The sequence below is a fragment of the Schistocerca nitens genome, chromosome 8 (assembly GCF_023898315.1).
Source record: "Schistocerca nitens isolate TAMUIC-IGC-003100 chromosome 8, iqSchNite1.1, whole genome shotgun sequence".
NCBI classification, from domain to species: Eukaryota; Metazoa; Arthropoda; class Insecta; order Orthoptera; family Acrididae; genus Schistocerca; species Schistocerca nitens.
In genome coordinates, this window is record NC_064621.1 from 204,587,117 (window position 1) to 204,606,401 (window position 19,285).

The 19,285-nt window shown below is 40.8% G+C and overlaps 1 protein-coding gene across 11 annotated transcripts in view; it reads right to left on the reverse strand.

Moving 5' to 3' along the window:
• Positions 1 to 19,285, reverse strand: part of LOC126199364 (protein polybromo-1) — a 355,023-nt gene that overhangs the window by 125,878 nt on the left and 209,860 nt on the right. For 10 of the 11 annotated variants that reach the window (XR_007540157.1, XM_049936255.1, XM_049936256.1 and 7 more), the window contains one exon: positions 13,047 to 13,230. Coding sequence is in view for 10 of the 11 variants with exons in the window: in XM_049936255.1 (XP_049792212.1) it covers positions 13,047 to 13,230 (184 nt within the window). In the remaining variant the exon portion in view is untranslated. The remainder of the gene's footprint in view (positions 1 to 13,046; positions 13,231 to 19,285) is intronic. The other variant, XM_049936251.1, reaches the window with a different exon arrangement.

Sequence of the window (19,285 nt, forward strand, 5' to 3'; positions counted from 1 at the left end):
AAGTGTCAGGAAGTCGTTTCTGAAAGTATTTGTATGGAGTGTAGCCATGTATGGAAGTGAAACATGGACGATAAATAGTTCGGACAGGAGAAGAATAGAGGCTTTCGAAATGTGATGCTACAGAAGAATGCTGAAGATTAGATGGGTAGATCACATAACTAATGAGGAGGTATTGAATAGAATTGGGGAGAAGAGGAGTTTGTGGCACAACTTGACGAGAAGAAGGGACCGGTTGGCAGGACATGTTCTGAGGCATCAAGGGATCACAAATTTAGCATTGGAGGGCAGCGTGGAGGGTAAAAATCGTAGAGGGAGACCAAGAGATGAATACACTAAGCAGATTCAGAAGGATGTAGGTTGCAGTAGGTACTGGGAGATGAAGAAGCTTGCACAGGATAGAGTAGCATGGAGAGCTGCATCAAACCAGTCTCAGGACTGAAGACCACAACAACAACAACAACATGAAATAAAAGTTACCACTGTATGATCTAAAAAATTCCATAGTGTAGAAACAACATCAGGAATGAGTTAAATTCAGAGTAGCCAAATCTACTGATAATACCCCAACATTATTTCAGAACACTATGTCAAACATTAATCCAGAATGACACAAGATAATGCAATCAGTGATGACGACTCCAGATTCAAAGTGGTTTACCTAGACTTGCACACTGCTGTGTCTAAAACTGAAATGTAAGGAAGGACTTTCTGGTGCCAACAGTCACATCATCAGAGTCTGGCATCATGAGAACCCCATTCAAAAGAATGTGTAGAATGTACACATTAAGATCAGGTGCAGGTAAGGCTGTGGGGTCAATCAATGCCACCTGCAGCAAAGATGCACTGAAAAAATTTCTTTGTCTACACGAAGGGCATTGAAAGTACTGAAATTTTGGTTGGCGCATTGTACGAAACACAAATCGAATGCCAATTTCGATTCCTTCATATCTGCAACTGAATGCAAATATGGTCACACTTATGCTGGAAATAATCCATATTAATTGTCACAAAACTGCAACCACAGATAAAAACCAAGAGAAACTGCACATTATGGCACTGGAAAACAGTGATTGAAGGCACATTAAATCACTGATGTAACAACAATACCAGAAGAAACATTAAGGTACAGTTTATGCAATGAACTAGAAATAAGACACATTTGTGGAAGGTTACTGAAAGCAAAAGTGGCAACACTTATTTTCTGCAGCAACTGGATTAAAAAAATATGTGAAAGAGACAGAGATTTCAAAATGAATTAACAGTCTTTCAGCAGGACAATGCACTTGTTCACAAAATTACTTAGGTAGTGAGGAAACTGGACAACTCTACTGCGTAGTTTTAGTGAGTGGTGGAATACAACTGTGAGACAGGTGGAAGGGATAAGTGAGTAGGACATTCTTAATTTTGGGGCATGAGCCTGGTGGAGAATGTGATTCAGCTGCTACAGTCCTGGGTGGTTCCGAATTATGTGGGGAGTGCTCCTTCATGGCTGGACAATGGTTATGTGTGAGGTGGGGTGGGGTGGTAGTTGACTGGAGAGACAAGGCACAGAAGATCTGTTTCCATACAAGGTCGGGAGGGTAACTACAATTTGTGAAGGCCTCAGTGACACCCTTGATGTATTTGAATTGGAGAGGGACTGCCTGTCATTGGAAATGTGATGATCAGGGGTGGCTAGGTTGTGCAGAAGCGACTTTTTGGTACGGAATGGGAGACAGCTCTCTTAGTGAGCTGGTGATTGGTACGTTCGGCATGGGCAGAGGTACTGGTGTAGCCATTCTTGATGTGGAGGTCAACATCGAGCAAATTGACTTGTTGGGTTGAGGATGACCAGAAATGGGGTAGAAGGCGTTGACGTTTTGGATAGGATGTGCTCACCCTCAGCCCAGATCACAAAGATACCATCAGTGAATTTGAAATACATAATGGGGTTTGGGATTCCGAGTGATTAGAAAAGGCTCCTCTAGACGGCTCATGTACAGGTTGCCATAAGATGGTACCATGCAGGTGCCCATTGCCATACCACATACTTGCATGTAGGTGATGGCTTCAAAGGAGAATAATTTTGTGGGTGAGGATATAGTTAGTCATGGTGACAAGGAAGGAGGTTGTAGGTTTGTAGTTAGTTGGACATTGGCAAAAGACAGTATTCAATAGTGGCAAGGTCATAGGCTTTGGTGATGTTAGTGCAGAGGGAAGTGGCATCAACAATGACGGGTAGGGCACCGTGTGGTAAAGGAAAAGGAACTGTGGAGAGTCAGCAGAGGAAATGATTGGTGTCTTTTTATATAGGGAGATAGGTTACACATAACAGGCTGAAAATGTTGGTCCACAAATGCAGATATTCTCTCAGTGGGGGTTGGAGGGGGGGGGGGGGGGGGAGCTGAAACATATAACAGTCTTTTTTGTTATGCCTGTCTGCAACTTAACATCTCCTCTATATGGTGAGTACCCATCTATCCTATTTACAATACTGTTGTTCTTCCAACCTCGACTACCCACTGTATGATTTTGCCAAATGGTTTTTCTTCCATCCCACAACCTAGTCCTGTTTTCCTTAGTTACTATTCTTGAATGCATTGATTTACTCCATGTGAGTTTTTTGTTTCTCTTCTTTCCTGTGTTTTATCTTTTGCCTTCCAAAAATCTGAAGCTCAGACTTACGAGCCACACTGTTTCAATGACCTCATTTGTGCACAACGCATGGCTACGTGACAGTGTGCTGATGCAGCATTTCTTGTCCCAAATTCTTCCTGCCAATATATGAGGCATGTTCAGAAAGTAAATGTCTACATTTTTACATATTTTTAGATAAACTGTATTTGAAAAAAGAATTATAGGATACTGTTGATACACTTACTGACTATTTTTCCAAATTATCGCCATCCCATTCAATGCGTGTAGTGAGCAGTGGCACAAGCTTTTTTATCGTTGCCTCTAAGAACTCTCCTGCCAGTTCCCCCCACCCCCCCCCTCCCACCCCCCACAATTCAGAACATCTTTCTGCACCTGCCTGTCAGTTAAAAACTTAATTCCACTTGTGTGCTTTAAGGGAGGTGAAAAGCGTCAGCATTCTCCTCATTTTGTTTTGAATGTTGCTTCTGAATTTTTTTTAGGATTTCGAAATACCGGTGTGCATTGATGGTCTCCCCCTGGGGTAGATATGATGCCTTTTCAGTCCCAAAACACAGAGGCCATGAAGTTTTTGGCCTGATATTGTGGTTTTCAATTTTTTGGCAGACTGAGAATAGGTGTGACACCAGTGTGACGACTGTCTTTTTATCATAGGCAAGTAATGAGCCACCTACATCTCATCTCCAATCACAACAGAGCTCAGAAAATCCTTATCCTGCTATTCAAGTTTCTCAAGAAACTTGCGGGCACTACTGACCCGAATTTTCTTGTACTTCTCCATCAACTGTTTTGGGACCCATCTTGCACATATATATGTTCGTAATATGGAAATATGCAGCACAGTGGCATCCCACCATTTCTGCGAGTGTCCTGTGTAAGAAAGTCCTGGAGAGTTGTGGAAACATCACAGAAGTTTTATCCACTGTTAAGCAGCTGTCTTCAGGAACAGTTTCCTTGATTTTTTTGCACCAACTCATCAGTCAAAATGAAATCAGGGTGTATATGTGGAAAGGAAAAAAATTCCCAGATTTCCTGGTTAAAAATATACTTTTTACCAGGTAAAAAACACACTTTTTCTGTGTCAAGTGACAGTATACCAACCCCCCCCCCCCCCCCCACACACACACACACACACACACACACACAAAAAGGTGGAGGGGACAAGACAAGACAAGACGACACGCATTTTCGAAAGATCTTTGATGTGCAGCAGCATGTATGCTGCATATTTCCATATTACGAACATATTTATATTTGAATTCCACCAAATACAGCAAGTTAGTTTCCAAAGCATTGAAATCGAGACTGTGATGCACTTTAGTACACCTATCATAACTGATGTCACATGATCTCTCCATCCAATGAGAGCATATATTCGGAGCATAGGACACGTGACGTAGTCAGTCAATAGCAACCAACATCACTCTTCACTAGTGCGAACACATAAATAGGAAAAGTGAATGGTTTAAATTAATATACATAGTGTAGCTACAAGAAAAAGCTAAGCTTTCACATATAATATTAGTATCTTTTGCATGTGTTAAACTTTAATACACATCACACAAATGTGCCTGTAAAGCCTTAAATAATACATAAAAGTCTGGAGCTGAAATTCTTCAAATGGTCGGCTCTCAGAATGTTGAGCTTTAAATGAGGATCAAACACTCCGTGACTTAAGAAATTCAATGCACATTCGAAAATGTAACGTAATTCACATTGTGTAATTTACTTTGAAAGTAACACTTTTCAATCACCATTTGCAATATTCTCATGTGAGCTGTTAGAATTCGTTACAGCAGGTGTTAGAGAGCGCCAGAAAACAGCATTACTGTGCATGCGCAGTTACGATGACGTCCCACATGTTCACACCTATATAGCATTAAAAGATCTTACATACACTGTAAACAAAACAGAACATCAGAGGGTACTCAAAGAGCGTTGGAATTTTGTAAACCAGACTAAAATGCATTTTTTTTTTTTTTTTTTTTTTTTGTGGTTTTCGGGCGCACAACTTCAATGGTCATTAGCGCCCTGACTACTCTAAGAATGCACCGCGAGGCACAAGTTGACAACAACAACAACTAAAAGGGAAAACACAATAAAAGACAGACTGACAGGCATAGGATTAAAAAACATCATCAAATGTCCTTAGCGAGGTTTGTCAAATTGATAAAACAAAGAACACGAGCAGCTGCTCGTGGGTCATCCGCTAAAATGGCATCTAAAGTAGTAGGCAGGTTAAGATCGAGGCGCAGTGTTTTAAGATCGGGACAGGACATTAAAATGTGACGAACCGTCAGCAAGTGCCCACATGGGCAGAACGGCGCCGGCGCAGCCGTCAGCAGATGGCAATGGCTGAACCGGCAGTGTCCAATTCTTAACCTTGCTAAAACGACCTCCTCCCGCCGAGAAGGGCGTGAGGAGGACGTTTTAAGGCCCGAAGCTTGTTGTCGGTAAGTGCAGCCCAATCGGCATGCCACAGCGACACAACGCGCCGACAAATGACCCTGCTAAAATCGGACGAAGGGACACAACAAGAAGCTGTCCGAGGCTGGAGGACCGCAGCCTTGGCCGCGGCATCTGCAGCTTCGTTCCCAGGGATACCGACATGGCCAGGAACCCACATAAAGCTAACCGGCGTACCGACGTCCACCAGCTGCTGAAGAGAGCGTTGGATCCGGTGTACGAAAGGGTGAACCGGGTACGGATCACTGAGGCTCTGGATGGCGCTCAGGGAATCTGAGCAGATGACATAAGCAGAATGTCGGTGGCGGCAGATGTACAGAACAGCCTGGTAGAGGGCAAGGAGCTCAGCTGTGAAGACCGAACAATGGCCATGGAGCCGTTATTGGAAACTTTGTGCCCCGACAATAAAGGAACACCCGACCCCGTCATTGGTCTTAGAGCCATCTGTATAAATGAAAGTCATGTTGTTGAACTTCGAACGAAGTTCCAAAAAACGGGAGTGGTAGACCGAACCGGGGGTGACTAAAATGCATTATTCGGCTGAAAGTATACATCCGTATCTCCAGATTCACAAAGAAGTATGCCCCAACCTGGCATTACACTTTTCATTGTGGTTTTCGAGCTGCAAATTTTTTTCAAGTACCAGTAATATATCATGTTTGGTTCTTTATGGCGTAACACCATGTGTGCTAGGAGATAAGACCAGGCACTTGTAATTCTGAAAACAGTTGACAATAGCCAATATTGTGGAATCAAACACTTTGTTTCAAATAAACTGACTGCCTCTGCAGAAAAGATTAATAAAAACCAAATTTCTTTAGCAAATCGACAAAAATAACTTCACTATTGTGCAAGGCAATTAATGCTTGACTGCCAAAAACCTGCAAATAACATAAAATCAGGAAACTGAAACTAATAACATGTTTCAGCCTTCTGAAACTATGTGAATGTATTTTAATTCACTTGTCTAGCTCTCGGCCACAGAAATCCGTTTTCTGTTCATTTGACGTGAGAGTTGTAAACGAAAAAGAAACAGCAAAATAACTATAAACCTAAACATGGGTCACGTGGAGACTACCGCCCTCTTCACTGCAACTTACACTGTTCAGCGCATGCGCGAATCTGGCAGCTTGGGCGCATCAGAAGAATTTTTCTGGCTAGCTTTTTGATGCTTGTTGCAACTGCTGATTCAGCTAACAGCCATACTTCAAGTAGCCATAAGTGGAAGCAGCTTCTGCTCATACATGACTCAACTGAACACACATGAGCCCACTGGCAACACTTCAAACAAACCTAATGTAAACCGCTGTGATGTCACGGTCATCGGAATCAGTTTGTTGTTATGAAGTATTGCATAGTCTTCATCCTAAAGCCTTTGACACATTTTCGCATTGGCAGACACTTGTGTATGCACTGTGCTTTGTTGTTGGCACATTTCCTTTGGAAACGCCCCCCCCCCCCTTTTTTTCCTCCCCCTGTTTATGTTTTATTGCTGCAGTACTATTCTGCAGTAATGGGCTTAAGTAAAATACATTGTTAGCGTATCAGTTCTTATCAGTCAAATTCACAAAAATTTAGCTGAAAACTAAAACAATGAAAAATTCCCAGCATTCTAAAAAATTCATGGGTTTTTCCTGGTTTTCACCCGCATGAAAAAATTCTCGGATTTCCCGGCCGTCCCACAGCGTATACACCCTGTGAAATGTATTCCCCTCCTCCATTTATCATAAACATTTGTTCTCCCTACATTAAACTTGTCACATCACTCTCTCCTTCTGTTCGTAACATCTTCGTGGAAAAACGTTCTGATTCATGAAAAAATTTTAGTAGGTGTCACACCTCCTGCAAGCAGGAAGCAGATCACAGCACGTGGCTCACACTTGATGGGATTTCTTACCGACATCTTTCAAGCAACTGGACACTACAACATGAGTTTATGTACTACCATCTCGCTCTGATCAAAGGAGGCCCCTCTATCACTCAATGTTGCCAACCCTCAAGGGAAAAAAAGCCCGTTATGAGAACAGTATACTTATTTTCTGAACATGCCTCATGATTAATCCTAGAGTTTTAAACTTATCACACTTCCCCCCCTCACTCTCGAATATTTTCACGCGTTATTTTCCGTACGTTCCTGTGCCACAGAAATTTGTTAAACCCAGACCTTCTTCCCCATGCCCATATCCCCCCCTTCCCCCCCCCCCCTCTCTCTCTCTCTCTCTCTCTCTCTGTTCCCCTTACCCCCAACCCCTAACATACCACTCCCGCATTCCTTCCTTCTATGTGCTTCCTCAAGTCCATAAACCTCATCAACCATGTCACTTTCAACCTATTATCCACAACCTACCCCCAACATAAAGACACCAACCATTTCCTCCACCATTTTTCCATTGATGTCACCTCCCTCTACACTAACATCCCCAATGCCTATGGCCTTGTTGCTGCTGAACAGTGCCTTTTCTCGACGTCCAACTAACTCCAAATCTGCAACCATGACCAACTATATCTTCACCCAAAATTGCTTCTCCTTTGAAGACAGAGCAGTGGGCACCCACACAGTGCCATCCTGTGCCAACTCATCACTGGACACCTAGTGGAATCCTCCATAACCAACCAGAACCTCAAATCCTTCCTGACAACATTAGTTTTTGTAAATTGCACACAAGGATGGCTACATCAGCACCTCCATGCATATGAAACCCACCAAACATCAGCAATACCTCCACTTCGAGAGCTGCCACTCATTCATACGAAGAAGTCCCTTCCTTACAACCTAGCCACCCATGGTCATCACACCTGCAATGATCAGCAGCCCCCCACCAAACATGCCAAGGGTGCACTGAGGCCTTCATAATCCAAAATTACTTTCCCAACCTTGCCCAGAAGTAGATCTCCCATGCTTATCTGTCCAGTCACTTACAACCTCCCACATACCCACTGTCTGGCAACAATGGAGAACTCTCACAAGGCTGGAGAAACAATTTCATTCTCCACAAGGGTTTCAATACCTCTCATCGTGCCCTGAAATGAGGAATATCCTACTATTTTTTCCACACCTACACTGTGGTATACTGTCATCCACCAAATCTATGCAACATCCTTGTCCATCCCTACCCCACAGCTGCTCCAAACATCTTGTCTCCAATACACCCAGACACAAGACCTGTCCATACGTATTCCCACCGCAACCTACTCTAGTCTGGTCACAGGCATCTCCGACCCCATCGAAGGCAGAGCTGACTGTGAACATACTCGTGTGATCTACAAACTAAGCCACAACTGTGCTGCTTTCTATATGGGCATGGTGAATAACAAGTTGTCTGTCCAAATGAATGGTCACTGAAACTGTGGCCAAGACACAGCTGTACCACACAGTTTCTGAAAATGCTACCTAACACAATGTGCTCTACTTCAATGACTTCTTTACAGCCTGCACCATCAGTATCCTTCCTGCCAACATCAGCTTTTGTGAATTCCACTGGTGGAAACTACGCCTGCAACATATCTTGCGTGCCCATTAACCATTTGGCCCCAATCTTGGCTAGTTCCTATCCTCCACATACCTATACCCTTCCCTATACAACACAGCCTTCTATTCTGGCAATGTGTCCTTTAGTCCTTTTTCCCTTTGCTACTTACCTCCTCTACTGCTCCTCCTCCCCCCCCCCCCCCTCCCACCCAACCTCGTGAATCCACCTAACATGCCTAAATATATATACATATATATGTGTGTGTGTGTGTGTGTGTGTGTGTGTGTGTGTGTGTGTGTGTGTAGAAGGAGGCCTTTTGGCTGAAAGCTAAAATGAGTAACAAAGTTTTCATTTTGCCTGTCTGCAACTGAATGTATCCTCTGTATCGTGAGTAGTAATCTACATTTTTCATAACACTTTCCAACATCACATTTCAGAGGTAGGATTGAACAACTGAAAAAGTACTGGACAAAACGCACAGACTTTTAAGGCACTGTTTCAAAAAATAAGATTAGTTCTTAGCTAAAATAACAAAAACAAGGTGTTTCACTGCAGTACTACCAGATCAAACACTATACATGCAAATGTGTCATGTTATTATCAGTTCTTATCAGATCAGTGTATTGGTTAAATGCAATTGTAGTGCAACTAATCACAGGGGCCCAGTGTAGGCTGTAATTATCATACAGCAGCAAAACTTGGTAGTTATTGTAATGTGGAGCACATATATATAACGCCTGGAATCCTTACCCAATCTGTTACCCCCGGAAACCATCCTTGTAACCATTGATGCCACTTCCTTATGCACAAATATTCCACACGTCCAGGGCCTTGCTGCGATGGAGCACTTCCTTTCACGCCGATCACCTGCCACCCTACCTAAAACCTCTTTCCTCATTACCTTAGCCAGCTTCATCCTGACCCACAACTTCTTCACTTTTGAAGGCCAGACATACCAACAATTAAAGGGAACAGCCATGGATACCAGGATGGCCCCCTCGTACGCCAACCTATTCATGGGTCGCTTAGAGGAAGCCTTCTTGGTTACCCAGGCCTGCCAACCCAAAGTTTGGTACAGATTTATTGATGACATCTTCATGATCTGGACTCACAGTGAAGAACAACTTCAGAATTTCCTCTCCAACCTCAACTCCTTTGGTTCCATCAGATTCATCTGGTCCTACTCCAAATCCCATGCCACTTTCCTTGACGTTGACCTCCACCTGTCCAATGGCCAGCTTCACACGTCTGTCCACATCAAACCCACCAACAAGCAACAGTACCTCCATTATGACAGCTGCCACCCATTCCACATCAAACGGTCCCTTCCCTACAGCCTAGGTCTTCGTGGCAAACGAATCTGCTCCAGTCCGGAATCCCTGAACCATTACACCCACAACCTGACAACAGCTTTCGCATCTCGCAACTACCCTCCCGACCTGGTACAGAAGCAAATAACCAGAGCCACTTCCTCATCCCCTCAAACCCAGAATCCCCCACAGAAGAACCACAAAAGTGCCCCACTTGTGACAGGATACTTTCCGGGACTGGATCAGATTCTGAATGTGGCTCTCCAGCAGGGATATGACTTCCTAAAATCCTGCCCTGAAATGAGATCCATCTTTCATGAAATCCTCCCCACTCCACCAAGAGTGTCTTTCCGCTGTCCACCTAACCTTCGTAACCTGTTAGTTCATCCCTATGAAATCCCCAAACCACCTTCCCTACCATCTGGCTCTTATCCTTGTAACCGCCCCCGGTGTAAAACCTGTCCCATGCACCCTCCCACCACCACCTACTCCAGTCCTGTAACCCGGAAGGTGTACACGATCAAAGGCAGAGCCACATGTGAAAGCACCCACGTGATTTACCAACTGACCTGCCTACACTGTGATGCATTCTATGTGGGAATGACCAGCAACAAACTGTCCATTCGCATGAATGGACACAGGCAGACAGTGTTTGTTGGTAATGAGGATCACCCTGTGGCTAAACATGCCTTGGTGCACGGCCAGCACATCTTGGCACAGTGTTACACCGTCCGGGTTATCTGGATACTTCCCACCAACACCAACCTATCCGAACTCCGGAGATGGGAACTTGCTCTTCAATATATCCTCTCTTCCCGTTACCCACCAGGCCTCAATCTCCGCTAATTTCAAGTTGCCGCCACTCATACCTCACCTGTCATTCAACATCATCTTTGCCTCTTCACTTCCGCCTCGACTGACATCTCTGCCCAAACTTTAAATATGTCTGCTTGTGTCTGTATATGTGTGGATGGAAATGTGTGTGTGTGCGAGTGTATACCTGTCCTTTTTTCCCCCTAAGGTAAGTCTTTCCGCTCCCGGGATTGGAATGACTCCTTACCCTCTCCCTTAAAACCCACATCCTTTTGTCTTTCCCTCTCCTTCCCTCTTTCCTGATGAGGCAACAGTTTGTTGCGAAAGCTTGAATTTTGTGTGTGTGTTTGTGTGTCTATCGACCTGCCAGCGCTTTCGTTCGGTAAGTCACATCATCTTTGTTTTTAGGTATATATTTTTCCCACGTGGAATGTTGAGAGAGAGAGAGAGAGAGAGAGAGAGAGAGAGAGAGAGACTAATTTTGGCCACCAGGTGCAAATCTACCACTGTGAATGAAGAAAGACCTAGAAATATTTCCATATGTTATGGATCAGGAACAGAACATACGAAGAAAAGGTCAACCAAGTGAGAAAGGCTTAATACTGATTTGATTATTAAGCACCGCTAACACAACTTGTTCAATGCGGGCACCAGAGACATAGATGTTACATCCATAAAATGATAGTTGCTTGCAGCAGTACTGCTGGAAATTTCTGGCCTTCAGATCAGGCAGAGTACGAACATGTCCCTGGTAAACACTTTATTTTACAGGAAAGCCACATGGATTCAGATCATATGATCTTGCACACCTTGCATCTGAAAAACCTCTGGATGTAACACACTCATGGAAGGCTGCATTACTCATATCTCTCACGGGGCGAGTGACACAATGTGTTGCCCCTTTTTACACAGAAAGAGTGGCATCCTCACAGTTGCACTCTTCCAAAGCAGGAATCCAATGCTGTACAATCAGGTTTCGATAACATGTAGAAATCATGGTATGCGTAACATGCCCTCTGAGTGAAATTCTTCGAAAAGAAACGAACCGAGAATAAAGGTGCTTGAGAAATCACACCGTACAATCACGTAAAACTGTATGCTTCAGTCTAACATGATTGTACAAGTGTGTGCTTCTGAATTCACACAACATGCAGTTTAACAGTATCCTAAATTTGGCAGTTCTGAGTATTCACTGCTCCTGTAGTGTAAAAAGTGCCTCATCACATCACAGAATACTGCCCAGCCAGATGTCACCAACTTCAATCCATGCCATAAATTGAAGAGCAAATTGAAAATGTAGCTGCGGATCATGAGATTCCAGTTGCTGCACCATCTGGATCTTATGTGGGTACCAATATAATATTAGTCTGTGAAACTCTCCGTACTGTTGACCATGGGGTGGACAGCAAAATATAAACTATAAATAAATGTGTCCTCTCAGACAATATTTACAACTTAGATCATTTCTGCAAAACTGTATGCTTCAGTCTAACATGATTGTACAAGTGTGTCTGAATTCACACAAGCACTTTTCTTCTGTAAATATAATCGTTTACATGCCATTCAGAACTTAGAATGTCCTGTAAGTTATGCAGTACTTTTGTTTGTCCATCATTGTGTAGCAGTTTTTACAAACAGTAGCACATACAATCACAGTAAATGTAACACTAGAGTACTTATCCTGATGGAGGCACTGGTAACACATGAACAATCCAAAAAGTAACACTTTTCAAGAAAAAAAGTGCCAGTCAAATGAGTACATACATACCATCCAACGATAAACTTAAATATCATAAATAAAAATAATACAAATGGCAAATCAAAATCTGCATGTATTTCAAGCAGTTGGTAGCAGCAGCAGCAAGACAACTACTTCTACAACAACAACAACAACAACAACAACAACAACAACAACAATAATAATAATAATAATAATAATAATAATAATAGCAATAATAAGATAGAAACACAAACACATAGGTAATTACAGCTCTCCGCTTACTCATAACACCACTGACATTAAGCATTCCAGATTATTCAGCTGTGCAATTGATTGTTTCACTGCAAGTTGCTCTTATGACTGCTACTATAGTTTCCTACACAATCATTCCTCTATATATGTTGAAATGGAAGCCCATGTGCAAAAAGTCAGCACAAAAATTACTCAAAAAATACAACAAACCACTTTTAAACTCATACAGACATAATGTCTAGGCCACTGCCTCAGAAACCGACCAGCACATCAACTGAATTAACAGTGATTTCTGCTAATCTCAAGCAGACATAGCAGATAGGTCCAAAGATGGGAAGGCAGGCAGCTGGGCAGTGTGCCAAGCAGTGTGAGAGCGCATACCGTGTGTGTTTCTGAGTCCTTTACCCTCATGGAGTCCTCCGAGCTTCGTGTTTCTGTTTCATCCTCTGGCTGCTCCTGCTGCAGCTTCTGTTGGCGCACAGTTTCAACATCAGCTGCCAGATGAAGTAAACTGTAATTGAGGGCTGGAGAATGCAGTAGGTCACCTCCACGACAAAGTTCATCTCTGTAACATGAGAAAGAAAAAGCAATTTTTATGTTGTATTGAAAGTAATCCAAACAGAAACAAGATGCAATAAATTTCTTGTATAGTGCAGGACTATGCTTACCATATTAATTTTAGGCAAAATATTGACAGTTTCTGAATACTGCACAAAAATGAAGGTAGGAACTATCAAGATATAACATCCCACAAAAGGTAGTACTATCAGTGAGCAGCAACTTTGATCAGAGAAGGACTGGAAAGAGGCATCAATCCCATCCTTTTACGGGGCTCCAGAAAGACTCAAAATCATGAAAAGTTCAATTTTTACTTTTTTGCGTTTTCTGAATCTGCAGACTATTACCTTTTAATAGATATATAATTTATTCAATTCTGAAGACTACAACTATTTTTAAATTTTTTTTGAAATGTGTTCTACATGGGCGTGACCCACTGTGGCGCTGTTAAACTGCTGTCAAATGATGTTATTATTAACGTCCATGTTCATCAGGTACATTTTAGTGATGTGAGATAAAGTATGTGTTGTGGCTAACCTGTGATGGTTCAATATATATCGCTGGTGTGATTGTCGATTGTTCCATGTTTTGTTGAAGTATAATAATGAGTAAAAGTAAAGTTATTAGAAATCCTCTGAAGGCTTTTAAGAAAAGGAGAAATGTTGGAAAGCCAAAGGTATTTAGAAATATGGGAATGAAGATAGGTTCTAACATGGTACGAGCGATGCTTGCTTTAGACAAGAAACGCCTTCGGGCTGCAGACAGGGCTGTAAAGAGTCTAGAAATACAAGCAAGAGTAAACAGGAGGAGGAACTAGAGGAAGCTGGAGGAGGAGTTTGCAGAGGATGAAGATAATCCATCCTATGGACCTGGAATGCACTAAAAAGTTAATCCAATCTTTGTCGCTCGATTCCCAAAACTTTTATTTTCTCATACTAATTACATGTTTTCTAAGGATCTTCCAAACATATTTGTTTCAAACTTTCAGTAAATGTTACACAGTACCTTCTGCATAATTTAACACAGCCTTTTTCCAAAAAACTGTATATTTTTGAATATATAAATAAAAAATTGCAAAAAAATGTTGTGAATTTTCATTACAATTGAAAAAAAATCATCTTTAATAACTGAACTAAAATTTTGTAAAATCCCTGTGTTAAGTTGTAGCCCATATTCCAATAAATAATCTGTAAAAAGTTCAACTTCCTACCTCAAATACTTTGTGAGGAAAGATGTAATTTATAAGCGTTATTTTAACATTGCAAGTATAGGGCGTTCCGGAGCCCCTTAAAGAATCCAGCCTGAGATTTGCCTTAATTGATTCATTGAAACCACAGAAGCGATAAATTTGGACAGCCTAATTAGGATGTGAACCTCACTCCTTCCAAATATGAACACGCAATCTTAACACTGGGTCACCTAGCTCAATAACAATACACACAAACAGGTCAGTAGAAATCAGAGGTGTAATTTGCTGACATGAAGTCATACTACAAATTTATTGCTAGGAATGTGATAACATTACTGTGCATACAATCTAAATATAAACACAAATTTCAGACCGCAATTGATGGCACTTACTCACCAGTGCTCGAGTAGTACTTCTGAATAGCGTGACTGCTATAGAAATTTGTTTTCACCGACCACCACATTTTAGAAATCCGCAATAATAAAATAATGAAAGGTGTTTTTATTATTGTCACAGTTCTCACCATTCCTAACTTTATTCTCTTACTTTCATATGTCCATGTGACATTCATGAATAAAAAAATTATTTTCACATATATGTGAAATTCTCCAAGATACTTCTATCAAGCTTCCGATAACCTTTGGACACACTTACCAGTTGTGAAATATGTTACAACTTCCTGTTGCTTTTTACTATAATCAAAATCCAATTCGTTCTCCCAAATCAGCAACTGGTCCTCACGATACTTAATCACACAACAGTATTCATAAAATTGTGTCCCATGATCCACAATGCCATTTGAAGCATTAGATTTTACAAAATTACAGAAGTCTTGCTTTCAGGTTTAATTACACTGACTGAAGAGCTTCCACAAATATTTCACAATTGTAGATATCAAAAATTTTTTTCCTATTTTCTATACTTAAACTTTCAGTAATAAATGTTCATTTATGAGTAACTATATTGCAGATTCTTTTTCAACACAGAGAATATACTTTTAAATGTACCAAATTGGACCAGGAACTGGAGGATGATTATTGTGAAGGGATCATCAAAAAACTTCCTCAAAGAGAGAAGACGCATGTTAACTGGCAGACAATTACAATTATGAACTACATGACCATAAGTGAATCTTTTGAATGCTAATCTAATACAACCCACTTTGCTTGCAGCAACTGTGCTCAATGAGCAACGTCAAACTAATTGCTACCTTTACGAAATAATGAGACCAGTATATATATATATATATATATATATATATATATATATATATATATATATATATATATATATAAAGAAAGAAAGATGATGAGACTTACCAAACAAAAGCGCTGGCAGGTCGATAGACACACAAACAAACACAAATATACACACAAAATTCAAGCTTTCGCAACAAACTGTTGCCTCATCAGGAAAGAGGGAAGGAGAGGGAAAGACGAAAGAATGTGGGTTTTAAGGGTGAGGGTAAGGAGTCATTCCAATCCCGGGAGCGGAAAGACTTACCTTAGGGGGAAAAAAGGACAGGTATACACTCGCACACACACACATATCCATCCACACATACAGACACAAGCAGATATATATATATATATATATATATATATATATATATATATATATATATATATATATATATATATGAGGGGGAATGGGGGTGGTGGGTGGAAAATCTCTGCATGAATCTTCCAATAATAACATGAGTACCTAAAGCAAAAAAGGAGCATCCAACTGCACACTGGCTCATATCAAAAGATTCTGCTACATACAATGGAAACAATTTGGCATTTTCCTTTTAAAAGTAGAAAGAATTTGAATCAAAGACCTTTGAACTAGTTTTCAAACAACTCCAATGGAGTTGTAGGGCAAGCTGTAAATGGCTACCATTAAAAAGTGTTTACTGATACAGATGTTGGACAAAATACAGGGTAGGAAAAATGTTGTCATTCAAAACAGCCTCCAGTCATCTTGGAATGGAGAACCATGACAAGATCAGTTACAAATGATGGAGATAGATAGTGATCACCCCTTCTCTCCGAAGTTGAACACAAAGGCTCAATAACATTGAGATCTGCTGACTGTGGTGGTGGCATTCTCGTGCTCAGAAGTCCACTCCTGGATGATGCGTGCTCTGTGAACACGGGGGCCTGTCATCTTGGAGCATAACATCACCATTAGAGAACAAACACTGCACCACGGGATGGACTGAACAGCCAAAATTGTCACATAATCCTTGGTAGTAATGTGACTTCGAGTAAACACAGGGCCCATGGAATACCACAAAATGGCTGCCTAAATAATCACTGAACACTGGCATGTTTCAGTCTGGGGACATAAACTTGGCCAAAAGTTGGAAACAGTGTGAAACAAGACACATTCAAACAAATGACTTTCTTGCATTGCTCCACAGTCTAGGTTTCATTGCTTCAACACATTTTCCCATTAGGGGCATTTGTATCACTATGGCTGGTTTTGAAACTCCAGCTCGCCCTGCAATTCCCTGCTTATGGAGCTACCTGTGTGTTGTTTTGGTGCTCACATGGCCCTCAAGTGCAACATTCAGTCTGCAGTGATTTTTGTTGCTGTCGCCTCCTTATTTTGTGTCACAATTCTCTTCAATCACTGTCTGTCACAATCACTCAAACACACACTTTCATCCATGGCATTGCGACATACCAGATGATGTTTTTCCACTTTCCCTGTATAAGGCATACACCCTCGATGTGGTGCCTCTTGAGACACCAAACAGGAGTGCCCCCATACAAGCACCAACAATTTGTGCACATTCAAATTCCGTTAGATCTGAAATAATGCACTCACGACTACACAGAACACTGTTCTGACCACAACTGACACTTGCAACATACTGAGGACATAGCACAGGTGCCAATCATGGTGAAATAAGTGAAATACAACAGCACAACTTGCAGACTCTGCTAGCACCTGCATTTATGTTGAAGCACGCATTTCTCACGATGTTTTTTATCCAACCTCTGCAAATTCTAGAACTAATGCACATCTACCTCCACAATCAGTTTAAATTGTGGAGTAAAACCCCCTTTTTACATTTTTCAGTGGAGTGAATCAAAAATGAGTAAAATGCAAGAAAGAGTAAAATACAGAAAAGCATAGGAAACATAACAGGCGAAAATGAATAAATTACTCTTAAATCATTCTCTCTTCATATCGTTCAAAATATGAAATTAAAGAAATTTAAAATTTGCCTTTTTAAAAACGTCTGGAATAATTAATTGTTTTTGTTTTTTCTAACAGCAGTTATCTCTATTGTTTAGTGAAACCACGTCAAAGAGGTAATAGACTTATTATTGATAATCATTATAAAATTATGGTAAATAAAAACAGTTATCATAAACAGAGAAAAATGGGCACAAAATCTACAAGGAGCTCTCACTGTTTCACAGACATCCAATGTCTTCATGTTTTTACGAAGCATCTCAAGAAGAAATGTTTACATCTGACATCAGGTTGTACCAACCTAAAACTGTGGGCCCAGTACGGATTAACATATTTCACAAAGAAGTAATGATGATTCATGAAAGTCCATGAAAGAGATGGCAATCTTTAAAAGCAGTGTTTATTTGCATAAATTGACTGTGAAATAAAATTAAAGCTGTTTAAATACAAAGCAATAAGCAAAAGAAAGGTCACTCCTAGAGTTACTATTGTCAGATCATGATCATCATTCAGGCAGTGACTCACCAAACTTTCCCAGCCTTCCCCCACACTGCAAATCTATAATACAGGTGCCTATAACCCGGCAAACAGATGATGAAAATATTGCTTACTGCATTAACACTATGTTACATGATCAATAAGTCAGTGTATGGTCTGCATTTTCTGCTTTGTTCCAAGGCTGACTTTGAACAGGAATACAGTGCACCTTTTGCAAAAACCTGTATGAAAATCAATGCCAAAGAAAACTTAAAATGCAGAAAATGGTGGAACACAGAATCGCTAATGACAGGAAAGTACTGTCTTGAGAGAATAGTACTTCTGTTGGGACCTACAACAAGGAATGTAAAAAGTGGGAAACATAAAATGCGTGAATGTAAAAACTTGGTTTTACTGTTATTAGCTCTTAGTGCTATCATGACATCTTTTTCATTCAACCCTTCTAGCCACCACAGGGGGAGGATCAAAGCCACTGCTTCACTGAACGTCTATAGGACTCATCACAATGGCGAACCTTAAAGCTATTTAGGACAATTAAATGCAGAAATTAACAGTGGCAGTACCTGTTAGAAACTAATCCTCTACACAAATAACTGTCATTAAATACTACTTTATATTTGAATTTAAACAGGCTATACAAATGAAGATAGTAAGATTGACTGGATAGTGGTACTTTGAAGCAAAAGAATTCTGTTGCATCTGCTACTCTAAGCAACTGCTGCTTTTCTTACTCTTGCAAAATTGAAGTACCCCTCTATCACTTTAATTGATCTGTTTTTAAAATCTTGTCTTGAGCTAGTATTACAATGTCAATTTCCCTCTGAACCATAAATTGAGGATGACTTAATACTTTTCCAGATGAAGGAATCTCTAGTTCTGAAATCTAACTTTCATGCTACCTTTTCCCCGTGTTTGCATTTTCTGTAACTCAGCAAATGAACTGTTTCAGTGTTTGGCATAGTTCAATTTTGTTAATCATTTTCATTAAAGAAAAACTACTAATAGCAGGAAAATTAAGGTTCAATGATCCATTAATGTCGAGCATATTACAGGCAAAGCAGAAGCTTAGAAAGTTCCAAGGAATCATCCCAGGTTCGCCTTAATTAACATACAAATTTTCTACAAAGAAGGAAAACAATCCGTTGTCAAGAAAGATAAGGGTAAATACATAACACTTACAATG